The sequence below is a fragment of the Oncorhynchus mykiss genome, chromosome 1 (genome assembly GCF_013265735.2).
Source record: "Oncorhynchus mykiss isolate Arlee chromosome 1, USDA_OmykA_1.1, whole genome shotgun sequence".
NCBI classification, from domain to species: Eukaryota; Metazoa; Chordata; class Actinopteri; order Salmoniformes; family Salmonidae; genus Oncorhynchus; species Oncorhynchus mykiss.
Window position 1 is genome coordinate 91,099,777 of NC_048565.1, and position 22,355 is coordinate 91,122,131.

At 47.3% G+C, this 22,355-nt stretch overlaps 1 protein-coding gene across 2 annotated transcripts in view; it reads right to left on the reverse strand.

Moving 5' to 3' along the window:
* Positions 1-19,603, reverse strand: part of LOC110531579 (serine/threonine-protein phosphatase 2A 55 kDa regulatory subunit B delta isoform) — a 28,969-nt gene extending 9,366 nt beyond the window's left edge. Inside the window, exons 1-5 of one of the 2 annotated variants that reach the window (XM_036988668.1) lie at positions 19,196-19,345; positions 19,032-19,106; positions 7,110-7,207; positions 6,727-6,892; positions 5,742-5,854 (exon numbers count right to left, since the gene is read on the reverse strand). In XM_036988668.1, coding sequence (XP_036844563.1) covers positions 5,742-5,854; positions 6,727-6,892; positions 7,110-7,207; positions 19,032-19,106; positions 19,196-19,217 — 474 coding nt within the window. In that variant the 5' untranslated portion in view covers positions 19,218-19,345. The other variant, XM_036988670.1, reaches the window with a different exon arrangement.
* Positions 19,604-22,355: the final 2,752 nt, after the last annotated feature.

Consider the following 22,355-nt stretch of genomic DNA (forward strand, 5'->3'; position numbering starts at 1 on the left):
GAGAGGCCTGTAATTTTCATCATAGGTACACTTCAACTATGACAGACAAAATGAGAAGAAAAAAAAATCTGAAAGTCACATTGTAGGATTTTTAATGAATATATTTGCAGATTATGGTGGAAAATAAGTATTTGGTCACCTACAAAACTTAATCTCAATACTTTGTTATATTCCCTTTGTTGTATATTTACTTGTTATAGTTTTTTTGCTGGATAACGTTAGCGGTGCTAGCTGGTTGTTCATGCGCCAAAAATACTGGATTTTCATCCTGTAGCTGGTTCTCCATCTTCTATTCTAAATAGGAAAACAATAACATAATATATAAATATATAATATTTATAATAACAATATATAATATATTAATATAATAATAATATATATAATATAATAATAATAAACAGAACTTTTATATCCAACATTATTTTCTCATGCTCTCTCCTTTCCCTCTGTAGCAGACGGACACTGAGTGGACAAAACATTAAGAACGCCTGCTCTTTCCATGACACAGACTGACCAGGTGAATCCAGGTGAAAGCCATGATTCCTTATTGATGTCACTTGTTAAATCCCCTTCAATCAGTGTAGATGAAGAGGAGGGGACGGGTTTAAAGAAGGATTTTTAAGCCTTGAGACCATTGAGACATTGATTGCACCTGTACATAGCCCATCTATAAATAGCCCAAACAACTACCTCTTCCCCTACTGTATTTATTTTGCTCCTTTGCACCCCAGTATTTCTACTTTGCACACTAATCTGTCAAATCTACCATTCCAGTGTTTTACTTGCTATATTGTATTTACTTTGCCACCATGGCCTTTTTTTTGCCTTTACCTCCCTTATCTCACCTCATTTGCTCACATTGTAGATAGACTTGTTTATACTGTATTATTGACTGTATGTTTGTTTTACTCCATGTGTAACTCTGTGTCGTTGTATCTGTCGAACTGTTTTGCTTTATCTTGGCCAGGTCGCAATTGTAAATGAGAACTTGTTCTCAACTAGCCTACCTGGTTAAATAAAGGTGTTCTCAACTAGCCTACCTGGTTAAATAAAGGTGTTCTCAACTAGCCTACCTGGTTAAATAAAGGTGTTCTCAACTGGCCTACCTGGTTAAATAAAGGTGTTCTCAACTAGCCTACCTGGTTAAATAAAGGTGTTCTCAACTGGCCTACCTGGTTAAATAAAGGTGTTCTCAACTACCCTACCTGGTTAAATAAAGGTGTTCTCAACTAGCCTACCTGGTTAAATAAAGTTGTTCTCAACTAGCCTACCTGGTTAAATACAGGTGAAAAAATAATGGTGTATGTGTGCCATTCAGAGGGTGAAGACAAAATATTTAATTGCCTCTGAACGAGCTACAGCCGTAGGTGCCAGGCGCACCGGTTTGAGTCTAGAACTGCAACGCTGCTGGGCTTTTCACGCTCAGCAGTTTCCCATGTTACTATGGCGTTGTCTGATTTGCTGCTCGTTACTAGTCGTGTTGGCAGAGGAAATGTACATGTGGACAGCTCTAGCCTCTTCAAAGTGGGCAGAAATATGATTTAATCTTCCATATTTTTGGGGGAGTCAACAATTTAGCAGCAGAGGAGAATTATTAAAATATGTATTTAAAAGATGAATTAAACTAAGAGATCACAGTTCGGTCCGTTTTGGGTTCGGGCTGTGGCAAGGCGGGGTGGTGGAAGGAGTCACGGAGGGGGGCTGTGGCAAGGGGGGGGTGTGGAAGGAGTCACGGAGGGGGGTGTGTGGATAGAGTCACGGAGGGGGGTGTGCAAGGAGTCACGGAGGGGGGCTGTGGCAAGGGGGGGTGTGGAAGGAGTCACGGAGGGGGGGGGGGTGTGGAAGGAGTCACGGAGGGGGGCTGTGGAAGGAGTCACGGAGGGGGGCTGTGGAAGGAGTCACGGAGGGGACTGTGGAAGGAGTCACGGAGGGGGGCTGTGGAAGAAGTCACGGAGGGGGGCTGTGGAAGGAGTCACGGAGGGGGGCTGTGGAAGGAGTCACGGAGGGGGGCTGTGGAAGGAGTCACGGAGGGGGGCTGTGGAAGGAGTCACGGAGGGGGGCTGTGGAAGGAGTCACGGAGGGGGGTGTGTGGAAGGAGTCACGGAGGGGGGTGTGTGGAAGGAGACGGAGGGGGGCTGTGGCAAGGGGGGGGGGTGTGGAAGGAGTCACGGAGGGGGGATGTGGAAGGAGTCACGGAGGGGGGATGTGGAAGGAGTCACGGAGGGGGGGGTGGAAGGAGTCACGGAGGGGGGGGTGGAAGGAGTCACGGAGGGGGGTGTGTGGAAGGAGTCACGGAGGGGGGTGTGTGGAAGGAGACGGAGGGGGGCTGTGGCAAGGGGGGGGGGTGTGGAAGGAGTCACGGAGGGGGGTGTGTGGAAGGAGTCACGGAGGGGGGTGTGTGGAAGGAGTCACGGAGGGGGGTGTGTGGAAGGAGTCACGGAGGGGGGTGTGTGGAAGGAGTCACGGAGGGGGGTGTGTGGAAGGAGACGGAGGGGGGCTGTGGCAAGGGGGGGGGTGTGGAAGGAGTCACGGAGGGGGGATGTGGAAGGAGTCACGGAGGGGGGATGTGGAAGGAGTCACGGAGGGGGGGGTGGAAGGAGTCACGGAGGGGGGATGTGGAAGGAGTCACGGAGGGGGGGGTGGAAGGAGTCACGGAGGGGGGCTGTGGCAAGGGGGGGGGGTGTGGAAGGAGTCACGGAGGGGGGTGTGTGGAAGGAGTCACGGAGGGGGGATGTGGAAGGAGTCACGGAGGGGGGATGTGGAAGGAGTCACGGAGGGGGGGGGTGGAAGGAGTCACGGAGGGGGGTGGAGGCTTTCTGAAGGAACTGTATATTATATACTTTTAAATGTTTGTTTTTTACTAACAAATAATATCAATAATATGTCAATCATATATCAGGTAATCAATCATATATCAGGTAATCAATCACATATCAGGTAATCAACCATATATCAGGTAATCAATCACATATCAGGAAATCAATCATATGTCAAGTAATCAATCACATATCAGGTAATCAATCACATATCACATATCAGGTAATCAATCACATATCAGGTAATCAATCATATATCAGGTAATCAATCACATATCAGGTAATCAATCACATATCAGGTAATCAATCACATATCAGGTAATCAATCACATATCAGGTAATCAACCATATATCAGGTAATCAATCACATGTCAGGTAATCAATCACATATCAGGTAATCAATCACATATCAGGCGAGATGGATCAGAAGGGATGACATAATCACTGTTTAAAAAGGCAGGGACACACGGGTAGCGTTTGCCGGCCAAGAGGACTTGGCACCTCTGAACAGAGTGCCGGATGTAATTTGCGAACCGAGTGCGAACTGATTCTACGTGTCCAAACTTGTGAAAATGTCAGCAGTCAGAACGGCTCACGGCGAGCGGTTACTAAATCGCCCTGCGTCTAAACGGACGGAGAACGAACGGCAGGTTCATATCAGACCGTCACTCGGTGCCGTGTATTTTAGCCCTCACATTTTCACTCCAAATACTTTACGTTGTTCTTTGTGTTTTAAAAAAATGTCCCTGAACGGAGGGCCTTCCTGGGTGGTGCAGTGGTCTAAGGCACTGCCTCCCCGGGTGGTGCGGTGGTCTAAGGTACTGCCTCCCCGGGTGGCGCGGTGGTCTAAGGCACTGCCTCCCCGGGTGGCGCAGTGGTCTAAGGCACTGCCTCCCCGGGTGGAGCAGTGGTCTAAGGCACTGCCTCCCCGGGTGGTGCAGTGGTCTAAGGTACTGCCTCTCCGGGTGGTGCAGTGGTCTAAGGCACTGCCTCCCCGGGTGGTGCAGTGGTCTAAGGCACTGCCTCCCCGGGTGGTGCGGTGGTCTAAGGCACTGCCTCCCCGGGTGGTGCAGTGGTCTAAGGCACTGCCTCCCCGGGTGGTGCAGTGGTCTAAGGCACTGCCTCCCCGGGTGGTGCAGTGGTCTAAGGCACTGCCTCCCCGGGTGGTGCAGTGGTCTAAGGCACTGCCTCCCCGGGTGGTGCAGTGGTCTAAGGCACTGCCTCCCCGGGTGGTGCAGTGGTCTAAGGCACTGCCTAACCGGGTGGTGCAGTGGTCTAAGGCACTGCCTCCCCGGGTGGAGCAGTGGTCTAAGGCACTGCCTCCCCGGGTGGTGCAGTGGTCTAAGGCACTGCCTCCCCGGGTGGTGCAGTGGTCTAAGGCACTGCCTCCCCGGGTGGAGCAGTGGTCTAAGGCACTGCCTCCCCGGGTGGAGCAGTGGTCTAAGGCACCGCCTCTCCGGGTGGTGCGGTGGTCTAAGGCACTGCCTCCCCGGGTGGCGCGGTGGTCTAAGGCACCGCCTCCCCGGGTGGAGCAGTGGTCTAAGGCACCGCCTCTCCGGGTGGTGCGGTGGTCTAAGGCACTGCCTCCCCGGGTGGTGCGGTGGTCTAAGGCACTGCCTCCCCGGGTGGTGCGGTGGTCTAAGGCACTGCCTCTCCGGGTGGTGCAGTGGTCTAAGGCACTGCCTCCCCGGTTGGTGCAGTGGTCTAAGGCACTGCCTCCCCGGGTGGTGCAGTGGTCTAAGGCACTGCCTCCCCGGGTGGTGCAGTGGTCTAAGGCACTGCCTCCCCGGGTGGTGCGGTGGTCTAAGGCACTGCCTCCCCGGGTGGTGCAGTGGTCTAAGGCACTGCCTCCCCGGGTGGTGCAGTGGTCTAAGGCACTGCCTCCCCGGGTGGTGCAGTGGTCTAAGGCACTGCCTCCCCGGGTGGTGCAGTGGTCTAAGGCACTGCCTCCCCGGGTGGCGCGGTGGTCTAAGGCACCGCCTCCCCGGGTGGAGCAGTGGTCTAAGGCACCGCCTCTCCGGGTGGTGCGGTGGTCTAAGGCACTGCCTCCCCGGGTGGTGCGGTGGTCTAAGGCACTGCCTCCCCGGGTGGTGCAGTGGTCTAAGGTACTGCCTCTCCGGGTGGTGCAGTGGTCTAAGGCACTGCCTCCCCGGGTGGTGCAGTGGTCTAAGGCACTGCCTCCCCGGGTGGTGCAGTGGTCTAAGGCACTGCCTCCCCGGGTGGTGCAGTGGTCTAAGGCACTGCCTCCCCGGGTGGTGCAGTGGTCTAAGGCACTGCCTCCCCGGGTGGTGCAGTGGTCTAAGGCACTGCCTCCCCGGGTGGTGCAGTGGTCTAAGGCACTGCCTCCCCGGGTGGTGCAGTGGTCTAAGGCACTGCCTCCCCGGGTGGTGCAGTGGTCTAAGGCACTGCCTCCCCGGGTGGTGCAGTGGTCTAAGGCACTGCATCGCTGTGCCACCAGAGACTCTGGGTTCGAGCCCAGGCTCCGTGGGGCAACGCACAATTGGCCCAGCGTTGTCCGAGTTAGGGAGGGTTTGGCCGGTAGGGATATCCTTGTCTCATCGCGCACTAGCGACTCCTGTGGCGGGCGCAGTGCACGCTGACTCGGTCGCAGTGCACGCTGACTCGGTCGCTAGGGGCACGGTGTTTCCTCCGACACATTGGTGCGGCTGGCTTCCGGGTTGGATGCACGCTGTGTTAAGAAGCAGTGCGGCTTGGTTGGGTTGTGTATCGGAGGACGCATGGCTTTCGACCTTCGTCTCTCCCGAACCCGTACGGGAGTTGTAGCGATGAGACAAGATAGTAACTACTAACAATTGAATACCACGAAATTGGGGAGAAAAAGGGGTAAAATGTCAATAATATTTCCCTGAACGGGATCATTCAAAACTATATCAGGTAAACGGTGATGAACGAGAGGAGACATACCCGTAACGACGTGATTCTGAAAGGATCTCTCAGTCTTCCATCCTCGTCTTTCAAGTTGTAGCCTTCTGCTCTTTTGTCCCGTTGGCTGATTTTCCACAGCTTGATGGTTTTGTCTGGGTTGTGAAAAAGGCCATGTCAGTGTTATAGCACAGGTTTACAGTCACCTTGGCCTTCCGTCTGTAAAAAGACTTCAGAGGAAGGAGTGTGGTAGCAGAATCAGAATGAGTTAGTTAAATAAGATGTTTAATTTTCATAAGTATGCTTATGTGGGGGAAAAGTGACTTGGGCCCCAGAGAGTGGAGAGGTCAGGCTCGTCTTCTTATGTGAATGTGTCTGGAACTGTTACATGTCCCCTCTGAGGTTGCCCTTATCTTGATCTAGTGTATGACCTAAGAGGCTCACTGTCTCGGTGAGCTTGTCCAGGAGTGGGGTGTATTTAAGATGGGAGTATCTAGGATTGACAATTGATATATGCCATTGGATGAGGTAATGTTTTGGTACAATGTTGTACCAAGAACGAGAAGTAGAACCTTGTCTAAGAGAGTAAACTGAACAATCATTTATAGATAATGCTGTCTGGCTATGGAATACTTCTCTCTCAAGTAAAGTCTTCCTTTGTGCAATGTTCCTAAGATCTGTTATTCGTCATGTGAGTTGAGATGGGTGTGTCTGGGCTATAAATGATACTAAGAATTGTTTTGTAAGCACTCTCAGAGAATTCATTTATAGACACTGAATTGATCTGAGAGTCACCGGGCTTATGGTGAAGCTCATATAATTAAAAGATGGACTTTATGATATAACTCTGACTTGTGTGGTGGTTTGCTCTCTCGTGGATTTGGTAATACAGGACATTTCCACGACAGAGGTTAATAAGCGACCTTTACAGTTCAATATTCAGTGGAACCGTCTGTGGTGCTGAAGAGTCGTCATCGCCTTGACCGAACGGAATCAGAAAAACATGAAGGAGAGCTCGGCGACTTACCGTTTGTTGAGAGCAGAGAGTGTGCAGCGTTTTGTTGAGGTAACCATCTTATCTTGTTGATTTTCTCCTCGATTTCTAAGCTTTTTAAATAGTCAAACTCGGGTTCATGGCTCTGGAAAGTGCTGTACACGTTGTATTCGCCTCTGGAATGAGGACGGTTTTTACTCTGAAATAAATAAACCCCCCAGCTCATTATCAGTACGACTTTATTTCACCACAATAATGCACTTAAAAAATTTCAAAAAATACGATGTTGTACATTATGCTACATTAAAAAGGTGAATCCGACTAATGTTGTTTTCAAGGTGCGTTTTAGTCTTAAACGTTGTTGTTCTCCCCCCCCCCCCCCCTATTGATTTATGTCTGTTTGATAGTTAACTGACCTCTTGTTCCCGTTGGAAAATGACGACACGACCTCCTTTGTCTCCCGTCGCTAGTAGTTCTCCAGAATAGTTAAACTCAACCGTTGAGATTATGTCGGCTGAGAGAGAGACAACAACAACAAAAAGGTCATGAGTGCGTAACACTTCTATGTTGGCTGTTTTTTGCATATGTAATAAAATAATGATAAATAAACCTGAACTTAAGACACACTATAACACGGGTCTACGTCACAAAACCAAAAACATGATCAATATCATTGATGACCAGTCTGACGTAGCAGTGGGTTTTTCAATCATATTATAAAGAGTGGGGCCTCGTGAACATCCCCCTCTCAGTATAGGACCGAACCCTATCAGGCACACGTCATCCTGTACTGTAGCACCCACTGCAACAACACTAGCAGCTCACTGGGGGAATAATGACAACACAACCCACTGCAACAACACTAGCAGCTCACTGGGGGAATAATGACAACACAACCCACTGCAACAACACTAGCAGCTCACCGGGGAATAATGACAACACAACCCACTGCAACAACACTAGCAGCTCACTGGGGAATAATGACAACAACCCACTGCAACAACACTAGCAGCTCACTGGGGGAATAACGACAACACAACCCACTGCAACAACACTAGCAGCTCACTGGGGGAATAATGACAACACAACCCACTGCAACAACACTAGCAGCTCATTGGGGAATAATGACAACACAACCCACTGCAACAACACTAGCAGCTCACTGGGGGAATAATGACAACACAACCCACTGCAACAACACTAGCAGCTCACTGGGGGAATAACGACAACACAACCCACTGCAACAACACTAGCAGCTCACTGGGGGAATAATGACAACACAACCCACTGCAACAACACTAGCAGCTCACCGGGGAATAATGACAACACAACCCACTGCAACAACACTAGCAGCTCATTGGGGAATAATGACAACACAACCCACTGCAACAACACTAGCAGCTCACTGGGGGAATAATGACAACACAACCCACTGCAACAACACTAGCAGCTCATTGGGGAATAATGACAACACAACCCACTGCAACAACACTAGCAGCTCACTGGGGAATAATGACAACACAACCCACTGCAACAACACTAGCAGCTCACTGGGGAATAATGACAACACAACCCACTGCAACAACACTAGCAGCTCACTGGGGGAATAATGACAACACAACCCACTGCAACAACACTAGCAGCTCACTGGGGGAATAATGACAACACAACCCACTGCAACAACACTAGCAGCTCACCGGGGAATAATGACAACACAACCCACTGCAACAACACTAGCAGCTCACTGGGGGAATAATGACAACACAACCCACTGCAACAACACTAGCAGCTCACTGGGGGAATAACGACAACACAACCCACTGCAACAACACTAGCAGCTCACTGGGGGAATAATGACAACACAACCCACTGCAACAACACTAGCAGCTCACTGGGGGGAATAATGACAACACAACCCACTGCAACAACACTAGCAGCTCACTGGGGGGAATAATGACAACACAACCCACTGCAACAACACTAGCAGCTCACTGGGGAATAATGACAACACAACCCACTGCAACAACACTAGCAGCTCACTGGGGGAATAACGACAACACAACCCACTGCAACAACACTAGCAGCTCACTGGGGAATAATGACAACACAACCCACTGCAACAACACTAGCAGCTCACTGGGGAATAATGACAACACAACCCACTGCAACAACACTAGCAGCTCACTGGGGAATAATGACAACACAAAACAGCCAAATCAAATCAAATGTATTTATATAGCCCTTTTTACATCAGCTGATATCTCAAAGTGCTGTACAGAAACCCAGCCTAAAACCCCAAACAGCAAGCAATGCAGGTGTAGAAGCACGGTGGCTAGGAAGAACTCTCTAGAAAGGCCAGAACTCTAGGAAGAAACCTAGAGAGGAACCAGGCTATGAGGGGTGGCCAGTCCTCTTCTGGCTGTGCCGGGTGGAGAACCCACTGCAACAACACTAGCAGCTCAGTGGGGTACTTGGCCTCACAGCAAGACAAAACAACCATGCGCCATGCTAGTCTCCTGATAAATACGTAATATGCTCGATACAAGAAGTAGGCTAGCCAGGCTATAAATTATTTTCTGAAGTCCACACTGCCAAAGATGTTCAGCCCTCCTCTGGGCCACAGTAGCAACATGTTTCTCTTATGAAGCGAATTTCCTGTAATTCTACACATTTTTTTTCCATGGCTTATGCTGTCTGAGTGTCTGAAGTTTGTTGTTGTTGTTGTTGTGATTGTTAGTTCTCAAAGATGCTCTTAAAATATTCGGGGCCTTCGAAAAGTATTCAGTCCCCTTGACTTTTTACACATTTATTCTAAATTGGATTCAATAAAACATGTTCATCTTCAATCTACACAGACTACTCCATAATCACAAAGCGAAAACAGGTTTAGACATCAATCTACACAGAATACTCCATAATCACAAAGCAAAAACAAGTTTAGACATCAATCTACACAGAATACTCCATAATCACAAAGCAAAAACAAGTTTAGACATCAATCTACACAGAATACTCCTTAATCACAAAGCAAAAACAAGTTTAGACATCAATCTACACAGAATACTCCTTAATCACAAAGCGAAAACAAGTTTAGACATCAATCTACACAGAATACTCCATAATCACAAAGCCAAAACAGGTTTAGACATCAATCTACACAGAATACTCCATAATCACAAAGCGAAAACAGGTTTAGACATCAATCTACACAGAATACTCCATAATCACAAAGCGAAAACAAGTTTAGACATCAATCTACACAGAATACTCCATAATCACAAAGCCAAAACAGGTTTAGACATCAATCTACACAGAATACTCCATAATCACAAAGCAAAAACAAGTTTAGACATCAATCTACACAGAATACTCCATAATCACAAAGCGAAAACAAGTTTAGACATCAATCTACACAGAATACTCCATAATCACAAAGCCAAAACAGGTTTAGACATCAATCTACACAGAATACTCCATAATCACAAAGCGAAAACAAGTTTAGACATCAATCTACACAGAATACTCCTTAATTACAAAGCGAAAACAAGTTTAGACATCAATCTACACAGAATACTCCATAATCACAAAGCCAAAACAGGTTTAGACATCAATCTACACAGAATACTCCTTAATCACAAAGTGAAAACAAGTTTAGACATCAATCTACACAGAATACTCCATAATCACAAAGCCAAAACAGGTTTAGACATCAATCTACACAGAATACTCCATAATCACAAAGCGAAAACAAGTTTAGACATCAATCTACACAGAATACTCCATAATCACAAAGCCAAAACAGGTTTAGACATCAATCTACACAGAATACTCCTTAATCACAAAGTGAAAACAAGTTTAGACATCAATCTACACAGAATACTCCATAATCACAAAGCCAAAACAGGTTTAGACATCAATCTACACAGAATACTCCATAATCACAAAGCGAAAACAGGTTTAGACATCAATCTACACAGAATACTCCTTAATCACAAAGTGAAAACAAGTTTAGACATCAATCTACACAGAATACTCCATAATCACAAAGCCAAAACAGGTTTAGACATCAATCTACACAGAATACTCCATAATCACAAAGCGAAAACAGGTTTAGACATCAATCTACACAGAATACTCCATAATCACAAAGCGAAAACAGGTTTAGACATCAATCTACACAGAATACTCCATAATCACAAAGCCAAAACAGGTTTAGACATCAATCTACACAGAATACTCCATAATCACAAAGCGAAAACAAGTTTAGACATCAATCTACACAGAATACTCCTTAATCACAAAGCGAAAACAAGTTTAGACATCAATCTACACAGAATACTCCATAATCACAAAGCCAAAACAGGTTTAGACATTTATGCAAAAAAAATAAAAAATCTTGTTTACATAAATATTCAGACCCTTTACTCAGTACTTTGTTGCAGCACTTTTGGCAGCGATTACAGCCTTGAGTCTTCTTGGGTATGACGCTACAAGCTTGGCACACCTGTATTTGGGGAGTTTCTTCCATTCTTCTCTGCAGATCCTATCAATCGGTCTGGTTTGATGGGGAGCGTCGCTGTACAGCTATTTTTAGGTGTCTCCAGAGGTGTTCGATCGATCGGGTTCAAGTCTGGGCTCTGGCTGGGCAACTTAAGAGCATTCAGAAACTTGTCCCGAAGCCACACTTGCATTGTCTTGGCTGAGTGCTTAGGGTCTTTGTCCTGTTAGAAGGTGAACCCTCATCCCAGTCTGAGGTCCTGAGCAGGTTTTCATCAAGGACCTCGCTGTACTTTGCTACGTTCATCTTTCCCTTGATCCTGACTAGTCTCCCAGTCCCTGCTGCTGAAAAACATCCCCACAGCATGATGCTGCCACCACCATGCTTCACTGTAGGGATGGTGCCAGGTTTCCTCCAGACATTCAGGCCAGAGAGTTCAATCTTGGTTTCATCAGACCAGAGCAGCTTGTTTCTCATGGTCTGAGAGTCTTTAGATGCCTTCTGACAAACTCCAAGCAGGCTGTCATGTGCCTTTTATTGAGGAGTGGCTTCCGTCTGGCCACTCTACCATAAAGGCCTGATTGGTGGATTGCTGCAAAGATGGTTGTACTTCTGGAAGGTTCTCCCATCTCCACAGAGGTACTCTGAAGCTCTTTCAGAGTGACCATTGGGTTCTTGGTCACCTCCCTGACCAAGGCCCTTCTACCCCGATACATCAGTTTGGCTGGGCGGCCAGCTCTTGGTGGTTCCAAACTTCTTCCATTTAAGAATGATGGAGGCCACGGTGTTCTTGTGGACCTTCAATGCCGCAGACATTTTTTGGTACCTTTCCCCAGATCAGTGCCTCAACACAACCCTGTTTTGGAGCTATATGGACAATTCCTTTGACCTCATGTCTTGGTTTTTTTCTCTGACATGCACTGTCAACTGTGGGACCTTATATAGACAGGTGTGTGCCTTTTCCAAATCATGTCCAAATCAATTGAATGTACCACAGGTTGAATCCAATGAAGTTGTAGAAACATGTAAAGGATGATCAATGGAAACAGGATGCACCGGAGCTCAAATCCAAATCTCATTTACAAAGGGTCTGAATACGTAGGTAAAAGGTATCAGTTTTTTAAAATATTGAATACATTTGCAAACATTTTTAAAAACCTGCTATTGCTTTGTCATTAAGGAGTAGTGCGTGTAGATTAAATAAATATTGAATCAATTAATTAATAATAACGTAACAAAATGTGTAAAAAGTCAAGGGGTTTGAATACTTTCCGAATGCAGTGTACAAAACATTAGGAACACCTGCCTAATATTGAGTTGCACCCTCCTTCGTCCTCAGAACAGCCACAGTGTGTGGGCATGGACGTCAAGGTGTCAAAGTGTCCCACGGTGATGCTGGCCCATGTTGACTACAATTTATTTTTTAAATTTTTTTATTTGACCTTTATTTAACTAGGCAAGTCAGTTAAGAACAAATTCTTAGTTACAATGACGGCCTAGTGGGTTAAACTGCCTGTTCAGGAGCAGAATGACAGATTTGTACCTTGTCAGCTCGGGGATTCGAACTTGCAACCTTTCGGTTACTAGTCCAACGCTCTAACCACTAGGCTACCCTGCCGCCCAATGCTTCCCACAGTTGTCAAGTTGGCTGGATGTCCTTTGGGTGGAGGACCATTCTTGATGCACACGGGAAACTGTTGAGCGTGAAAAACCCAGCAGTGTTGCAGTTCTTGACACAAACCAGTGCACCTGGCACCTACTACCATACCCCTATCAAAGGCATCTTTTGTCTTGCCCATTCATCCTCTGAATGGAACACATACAAAAATGTTGCCCCCAAAAATGGAGAAAATGGAATCAGGCCACAAAAAAATATATATATATTTATATGGCCCTACAGCAGATACTGTATTCACAACACAGCTCTAAACACAACCAACAACCAGAGGTTACAACCAAGATGGCCTTTAAACAACCAACAGCCAGAAGTTCCAACCAAGATGACCTACTACAGCCTTTAAACAACCAACAGCCAGAGGTTCCAACCAAGATGACCTACTACAGCCTTTAAACAACCAACAGCCAGAGGTTCAATTAGGGTTGTAATTAGGGTTGTATGCAGATTTTCAGTGATTTTCAAGTCAGTTAAGAACAAATTCTTATTTTCAATGACGGCCTAGGAACAATGGGTTAACTGCCTGTTCAGGGGCAGAACGACAGATTTGTACCTTGTCAGCTCGGGGATTTGAACTTGCAACCTTCCGGTTACTAGTCCAAAGCTCTAACCACTGCCACCATTGAGAAAATCTTGACCGGCTGTCTCACCGCTTGGTATGGCAACTGCTTGGCATTTGATCGCAAGGAACCACAGAGGGTAGTGAGTACAACCCAGTACATCACTGTGCTCTCTGTTATTCAAGCACTCTATACCAGGCGGTGTCAGAGGAAAGGCCCTAAACATTGTTAAAGTCTCCAGCCACCCAGGTCATTGACTATTCTCTCTGCATTCACATAGCAGAAACGATGCACCAAGTCTGGGACCAACAGAACATCTATACCAGGCGGTGTCAGAGGAAAGGCCCTGAACATTGTTAAAGTCTCCAGCCACCCCAGGTCATTGACTATTCTCTCTGCATTCACATAGCAGAAACGAAGCACCAAGTCTGGGACCAACAGAACATCTTCTACCCCCCCAAGCCACAAGACTGATAAATAGTTAACCAAACAGCTACCTGGACTATCTGCACTGACCCACTTTGCACTAACTCGTTTGACTCATCACATACGCTGCTGCTACTGTCTACTTCTACCCCTGCACATTGACTTGGTAGTGGTACCCTGTGTATATAGCCATGTTATTACCCCTGCACATTGACTTGGTACTGATACCCTGTGTATATAGCCATGTTATTACCCTTGCACATTGACTTGGTAGTGGTACCAAGTCACTGACATGTCAGTGATTCTCTCGGTAACACAGGTGTGAGTGTTGACGAGGACAAGGATGGAGATCATTCGGTCATGCTGATTGAGTTCGAATAACAGACTGTTAGCTTCAAAAGGAGGGTGGTGCTTAGAATCATTGTTCTTCCTCTGTTAACCATGGTTACCTGCAAGGAAACACATGCAGTCATCATTGCTTTGCACAAAAAGGGCTTCACAGGCAAAGATATTGCTGCCAGTAAGATTGCACCTAAATCAACCATTTATCGGATCATCAAGAACTTCAAGGAGAGCGGTTCAATTGTTGTGAAGAAGGCTTCAGGGCGCCCAAGAAAGTCCAGCAAGCGCCAGGACCGTCTCCTAAAGTTGATTCAGCTGCGGGATCGGGGCACCACCAGTACAGAGCTTGCTCAGGAATGGCAGCAGGCAGGTGTGAGTGCATCTGCACGCACAGTGAGGCGAAGACTTTTGGAGGATGGCCTGGTGTCAAGAAGGGCAGCAAAGAAGCCACTTATCTCCAGGAAAAACATCAGGGACAGACTGATATTCTGCATAAGGTACAGGGATTGGACTGCTGAGGACTGGGGTAAAGTCATTTTCTCTGATGAATCCCCTTTCCGATTGTTTGGGGCATCCGGAAAAAAGCGTGTCCGGAAAAGGCAAGGTGAGCGCTAGCATCAGACCTGTGTCATGCCAACAGTAAAGCATCCTTCGACCATTCATGTGTGGGGTTGCTTCTCAGCCAAGGGAGTGGGCTCACTCATAATTATGCCTAAATACACAGCCATGAATAAAGAACGGTACCAACACATCCTTTGAGAGCAACTTCTCCCAACCATCCAGGAACAGTTTGGCGACAAACAATATCTTTTTCCTGCATGATGGAGCACCTTGCCATAAGGCAAAGGTGATAACTAAGTGGCTTGGGGAACAAAACATCGATATTTTGGGGTCCATGGCCAGGAAACTCCCCAGACCTTAATCCCATTGAGAACTTGTAGTCAATCCTCAAGAGGCGGGTGGACAAACAAAAACCCACTAATTCTGATAAACTCCAAGCATTGATTATGCAAGATTGGTATGCCATCAGTCAGGATGTGGCCCAGAAGTTAATTGACAGCATGCCAGGGCGGATTGCAGAGGTCTTGAAAAATAAGGGTCAACACTGCAAATATTGACTCTTTGCATCAACTTCATGTAATTGTCAATAAAAGCCTTTGACACTTATGAAATGCTTGTAATTATACTTCAGTATTCCATAGTAACATCTGACAAAAATATCTAAAGACACTGTAGCAGCAAACTTTGTGGAAATTAATATTTGTGTCATTCTCAAAACTTTTGGCCACGATTGTACACCGTTTGCTTACCAAGCATGAAGACAAATAACATTTGAGTGAACACAGTAGTGTCTATTCCAGTCATGTCTGTCTAGCTAGCCAATTAGGTGAAACATCACATCGTATGGGTTCACGTGACATCACATCTTATGGATTCACGTGACATCACATCTTATGGGTTCACGTGACATCACATCTTATGGATTCACGTGACATCACATCTTATGGGTTCACGTGACATCACATCTTATGGGTTCACGTGACATCACATCTTATGGGTTCACGTGACATCACATCTTATGGGTTCACGTGACATCTCATCGTATGGGTTCACGTGACATCACATCTTATGGGTTCACGTGACATCACACAGAAGCTGTTAAGAAGCCTTTTGGACCTGGACTAGGCGCTCCGGTACCGCTTGCTGTGCGGTAGCAGAGAAACCAAGGCTAAAACAAGTCTAACTTAGCTGACTAAGTGCATTGATCAGTGCTTCAACTGTCACACTAGATGGTGTGGTCAGATGGAGGTTGAGGTGAGGGGGCTGGATGTAATTAATGTAATTAATTAATGTGATTTGATTAATTGTTCAGCAGTCTAATGGCTTGGGGGTAGGAGCTGTTAAGGGGCCTTTTGGACCCAGACTTGGTGCTCCGGTACCACTTGCCGTGCGGGAGCAGAGAACACAGTCTATGACTTGGGTGACTGGAGTCTTTGACAAGACGTACTTTGTTGTACATTAACATACAGATAACTAATATATATGTCTCTATGCTCACAACCCAACCACCTTAGATACACAACCCCCCCCCGCTTGGGCTGGAAGCCAATGGGTCAGGTGCAGTGCAGAGCCCCTGTAGCATATTATAAAGAGGTAGTAGGACTCTGTACCTTGGTTAAAGGATGAAGCTGACATCGGGGAAATGCACTCAGCCGTGGAAGATCTAAGCACGGCCTGAACAGCAAGACTGCAGCAAGGGAAATCTATTGACTCTCTGTGCTGGTTGAGACAGTATGATGATGCAGAGCCAAGGGGGTCGTATTCATTAGGACGTAACGTAGCAAAACGCTTTCGCCCGAGAATGAAAATGAGGGGTTTCTTTATTGAACAAGTTGAGGTAGTCTCTCTCTCTGTTTCAGTGTTCATGCACATTTATGGCTTGTTCATGAAGAATAGAGAGAGGCTGCAGTATGGATGACTGGGCAGGAAAGATGCTGCTGGCCCCTCTGTGCTGCTGGGGGCGGGCTCTCTCCCCGTCATGCTGGGGGCGCGCTCTCTCTCCCCCCAGTCATGCTGGGGGCGCGCTCTCTCCCTCTCTCTCCCCGTCATGCTGGGGGCGCGCTCTCTCTCCCCCCAGTCATGCTGGGGGCGCGCTCTCTCCCTCTCTCTCCCCGTGGTGCTGAGGGCGCGCTCTCTCTCCGTGGTGCTGAGGGCGCGCTCTCTCTCCCCCCAGTCATGCTGGGGGCGCTCTCTCTCCCTCTCTCTCCCCGTGGTGCTGGGGGCGGGCTCTCTCCCCGTCATGCTGGGGGCGCGCTCTCTCTCCCCCCAGTCATGCTGGGGGCGCGCTCTCTCTCCCCCCAGTCATGCTGGGGGCGCTCTCTCTCTCCCCCCAGTCATGCTGGGGGCGCTCTCTCTCTCCCCCCAGTCATGCTGGGGGCGCTCTCTCTCTCTCTCTCTCCCCGTGGTGCTGGGGGGGAGGGCTCTCTCTTTCCCCGTGGTGCTGGGGGGTGGTGCTCTCTCTCTCCCCGTGATGCTGGGAGGGGAGGGCTCTCTCTCTCCCCGTGGTGCTGGGGGGTGGTGCTCTCTCTCTCCCCGTGATGCTGGGAATGAGGCTCTCTCTCTCCCCCCAGTCATGCTGGGGGCGCTCTCTCTCCCTCTCTCTCCCCGTGGTGCTGGGGGGGGGGGCTCTCTCTCTCCCCGTGGTGCTGGGGGGTGGTGCTCTCTCTCTCCCGGTGATGCTGGGGGGGAGGGCTCTCTCTCTCCCCGTGGTGCTGGGGGGTGGTGCTCTCTCTCTCCCCGTGATGCTGGGAAGGAGGCTCTCGCTCTCCCCGTGATGCTGGTGAGGGCTCTCTCTCTCTCCCCGTGATGCTGCGGGGGGGCTCTCTCTCTCCGTGATGCTGGGGGGGCTCCCTCTCTCCCCGTGATGCTGGGGTGGGGCTCTCTCTCCCTCTCCCCATGATGCTGGGTGGGGCTCTCTCTCTCTCTCCCCGTGATGCTGGGTGGGGCTCTCTCTCTCTCTCCCCGTGATGCTGGGTGGGGCTCTCTCTCTCTCTCTCCCCCCGTGATGCTGGGGAGGCTCTCTCTCTCCCTGTGATGCTGGGCGGCTCTCTCTCTCTCCCTGTGATGCTGGGCAGGTGGCTCTCTCTCTCCCTGTGATGCTCTCTCTCCCCGTGATGCTGGGAGGCTCTCTCTCCCCGTGATGCTGGGGAGCTCTCTCTCCCCGTGATGCTGGGGAGCTCTCTCTCCCCGTGATGCTGGGGGCTCTGTCTCTCTGTGTCTCTTTTAGTGCCACATCTCACAGCAAGGCCACTTGATTATTTATAACAAAGTAGCAGTGAGGAGGAGAGGAGCCGGAAACGACCAGCTGACAGCAGCACAGCAGTATCCCTCCTGCCCTTTCTCCTGGGATGCCCCTGCCCAGTGTGCCACCTGCCAGTCCATAACAGATACACAGACCAATCCCTTTCTTCAAAAACAGACGATTAATTGTGGTGCAAAATATAATGTCAGTACGACAAGTAGTCCCAGTCCCAAACGACACAACCGAATAGCTTCAGAATCAGTATCACAGTAGTGCAGCAAAGACAGTCCTGTACAGACAAACATACATCTTTCATCTTTGAGAGACCAAGGTGATTAGCTAGTTCCACAGATTCCCGCACAGTACAGTGTGTATCGTACTGTACAGTCAGGAAGGCACCCCGAAATGTCTGAGACACCCCTTATTTTAAACCAGAGGGACCAGCATCACCATATCTGTCAGCCTTCACACTGCCGGCCAATAGCGGGCCTTACAGAACAGATCAATGTGTAGCTACATCCGAATCAATGCCGTCTTAGATAACAGGGGTGTGCAGGGCAATGTATCCATGATTCTCTTTCACACCAACACTGACAGTTGTTAACAAGATCTTGCAGTGTTTTCACAGCTATAGGTATATAACTATATAGTTAAAGCCCATGTTTAGTGACAGATGTAGTTAGCAAAGATCTGACCTTGTTCTGCCTGGTGAAGAGAGAACAACTGTTGTTAACCTACCATGTGCTTGCAATAACTACATAGGTCAACCATCTACACCTAGCTAGCCAAAACAATAGTACTTGCAGCTAACAAGACAGCTCCCCTAAATAGCCATTGCTATAACTGGCTAGCGAGTTAACAAGGTTTGAATGCTGCCAACTTAGTCACTAGGCTAGCTAGATAGTGAACTAGCAACCATCTGTATTAGCGACGTTGCTAGCTTGCTAACGTTAGCATGCACAAAACACCCGTGATTAGGTCAATAAATAACGTTCAAAATGTTCATCTATCTGTTGAAATGGAAACGAGCTTTACCTTCAGCCACATCTTCGTCTATGGCTCCCTTCACCTGAGAGAAGCACCATTGGAAATCGTTCCCTCCTCCGACACCTACAAAACATCACAAATTGAATAAAGGTGAATAAATAGCCAGAAAATAGGAGCAGATGTTATAGAAATACAGAGGAATTAATTCCCACCTTTAAATGTGTACTTCAACATAGCAACTAGTTAACTATGGAGTATACATTTTGGCACACATTGTCAGAGCTGCTCGGTTGCCTGTTAGCCAAGAAACTTGCAATGCTTTTAGGCCGCGCTGATGCGGGGGCCCCCCGTCTACAAAGTTGTCAACCTTACCTGCCATTGTCACTTTCTGCAACACAACTGGCTTCTTTTTTTTGGGAGGGGGGAGGGGGTCTTCCCGATAGTGATTAGAGTTGTAAGGATTGTAATTTCAGTACAAGGTTATTAAAAAGGAAACAGTTATTAGAGTCGTGAATATGGGCTTTACAGAAATGCCCGTGATTTTTTTTCATTTCATTTCCAAAAATCCAAAATGGCGCACAAGTGACAGTCGACGTGACACGGTGACGTCATTGCGACGCTTCGGAAGTCTATTTCAGGCGCTCGACCGCATCAGAGGCGCACCGTCTATGCGCAGCTTCGCAGGGCCTTGGCGAGCTGACAGATACAGGGCGTGGGAAAGTGGACTATTATCTCTCTGTTTCCCCCGTAATGACCATTCAATGTTTTTTGCAAAACAGATTTTTTTTTTGTTGGTTTCATACTTAGATAAAGACATTCGACACAAAGTCAGAGACATTGTCATAGGCATCGAAATCTAAGAAATAGACAGAGCCTTAATCCTAGGCCATTGGCTGGTGTTTCACAACCATTTATATATATATACCAGGGAATAGAGCTCGCCAGTTTGTAGTCCTAAAAAACGGAAATGAGTTACCACTGGTTCGTTCAGCCATTCCCATGGGAAAATTCACGGGGAAAGAATGGGTTTTTGGAATAAACAGCGAAAAGGTAAACACAGGCTTAGGATATCTTATACGTTTTATTCTATGAGATAATATCAGTCAGTTAACATGACATTTATGAATTATGAAACCTTTATGTTATTGTTTTTAATTACACAAATGCTTAAAAATTCACAAAACGTTACGTTAGCTGATGAAGATGATCTCATAGAACAAAAGGTATAAGATCTCCTAAGTCTGTGTTTACCACACTGCTTATTTTGGGTGTTTATCCGAACCCCCCCCCCCCCCCCCCCCCCCCCAAAAAAAAAAAAACTCCATTCATTTACCCATAGGATTTGCCAAACGAACCAATGGTGGAGTTAATGTCTACTCCATTACTGTTGCTTAGAGACCGAAAAGTAACAACGTTTTTTGTTTGTTTGAATGACGTAAACCTTTACGTTCCTGATGTGCTGGTGTGAACCTGATTCTAGATCTCGTGAAACTAGTTGAAACTGTAAAGTAAACCATCCTTCATTTTTTTGAACAAATTATTTACTCCGTGCAATTGTGTGAGATAAATCACAACTATAGCAGTTACAGGAAGTCGGCTATCTTGTCTATATAATAAATAGTCTTTGTCAATACTGCAACAATAACAAAGCTACTCACAACCACTGACAGTCAATTTACAATCTTGTTTTGAGGCAGACTGTAGAGACCAGCCAGTAGAGGGCAGTATTTAGCCAGATCCAGCCAGTAGAGTGCAGTATTTAGCCAGACCAGCCAGTAGAGGGCAGTATTTAGCCAGAAATGACGAGGCTCCTCAGATCTTTCTCTGCTCATTATGACGAGGTGGTGTCCTCTCCTCGCCAGTGTTCTGCTGAATGTGACTAAGTTCCTGCTAGTGGAAGCTTGTTTGCTCTATGTATTTTTTGTATATATTTTTTCAATTTGCTTGTTAGACTTAAAAGCCGTAGAAATCCTCCTCGGCCTGACAGAGTAATCCTCTATCTACTTTGTCGTAGCTTCTCTCTTCATTAATTCCAACCCATTTGGGGGAAAAACATGCATTTGTGAATGATATAAAAATGTCCAAATAAAGTATTTTTTTAAATGAACGGGGTATGGTAGTAGGTGCCAAGCACACCGGTTTGAGTGTATCAAGAACTGTTGGGGCTGCTGGGTTTTTCACACTCAACAGTTTCCCATGTTTATCAAGAATGGTCCACCACCCACAGGACATCCAGCCAACTTGACACAACAGTGGGAAGCATCGGAGTCAACATGGGCCATCATCCCTGTGGAACGCTTTCGACACCTTGTAGAGTCAACATGGGCCAACGTCCCTGTGGAACGCTTTCGACACCTTGTAGAGTCCAATGCCCGACGAATTGAGGCTGTTCTGAGGGAAAAGGGGGGAAGTGCAAGTCAATATTAAGAAGGTGTTCCTAATGCTTTGTACACTGAGTATGTATCACATAAAGTAAGTGGGGGGGGGGCAGCGTAGCCTAGTGGTTAGAGCGTTGGATAAGTAACCGAAAGGTTGCAGGTTTGAATACCCGGCCGTCATTGAAAATAGGAATTTGTTCTTAACTGACTTGCCTAGTTAAATAGTACATGTTAAACACATCAGAAAATGTATTTAAAGTACACTCTGAAATCCTTTAAAGAATTTATTTTACAACGTATTTCCACATGTATTTATCAACATATTTGGAAATGTTTTGTGAAATGTGTTTTATTTTAATGTATTGGTCAGAAATATGTTTAAATTAAAATTGATCTAATTAATATATGAACAAATTTGCCAAACGATATTGCAACAAAATGGTTCCTGTCTTAACAAAGGCACTGTAGTGACTGGCAACGTACTGATGTCAGACTCATTCAGACTGCAGAACTGGCGGTGTACAAACTTAATACATGAGTACAACATAAACCAACGACCCAACGAGAGCTAACCCAAGAACACGACTCCAGCAAGCTACCCTCCGATGGGTGACCCAACGAGAGCTAACCCAAGAACACGACTCCAGCAAGCTACCCTCCGATGGGTGACCGAACGAGAGCTAACCCAAGAACACGACTCCAGCAAGCTACCCTCCGATGGGTGACCCAACGAGAGCTAACCCAAGAACACGACTCCAGCAAGCTACCCTCCGATGGGTGACCCAACGAGAGCTAACCCAAGAACACGACTCCAGCAAGCTACCCTCCGATGGGTGACCCAACGAGAGCTAACCCAAGAACACGACTCCAGCAAGCTACCCTCCGATGGATGACCCAATGTTAAAACACAACATCTCCTGGAGTCCCACTGTTAAAACACAACACAACACCACCTGGAGTCCCCACTGTTAAAACACAACACAACATCACCTGG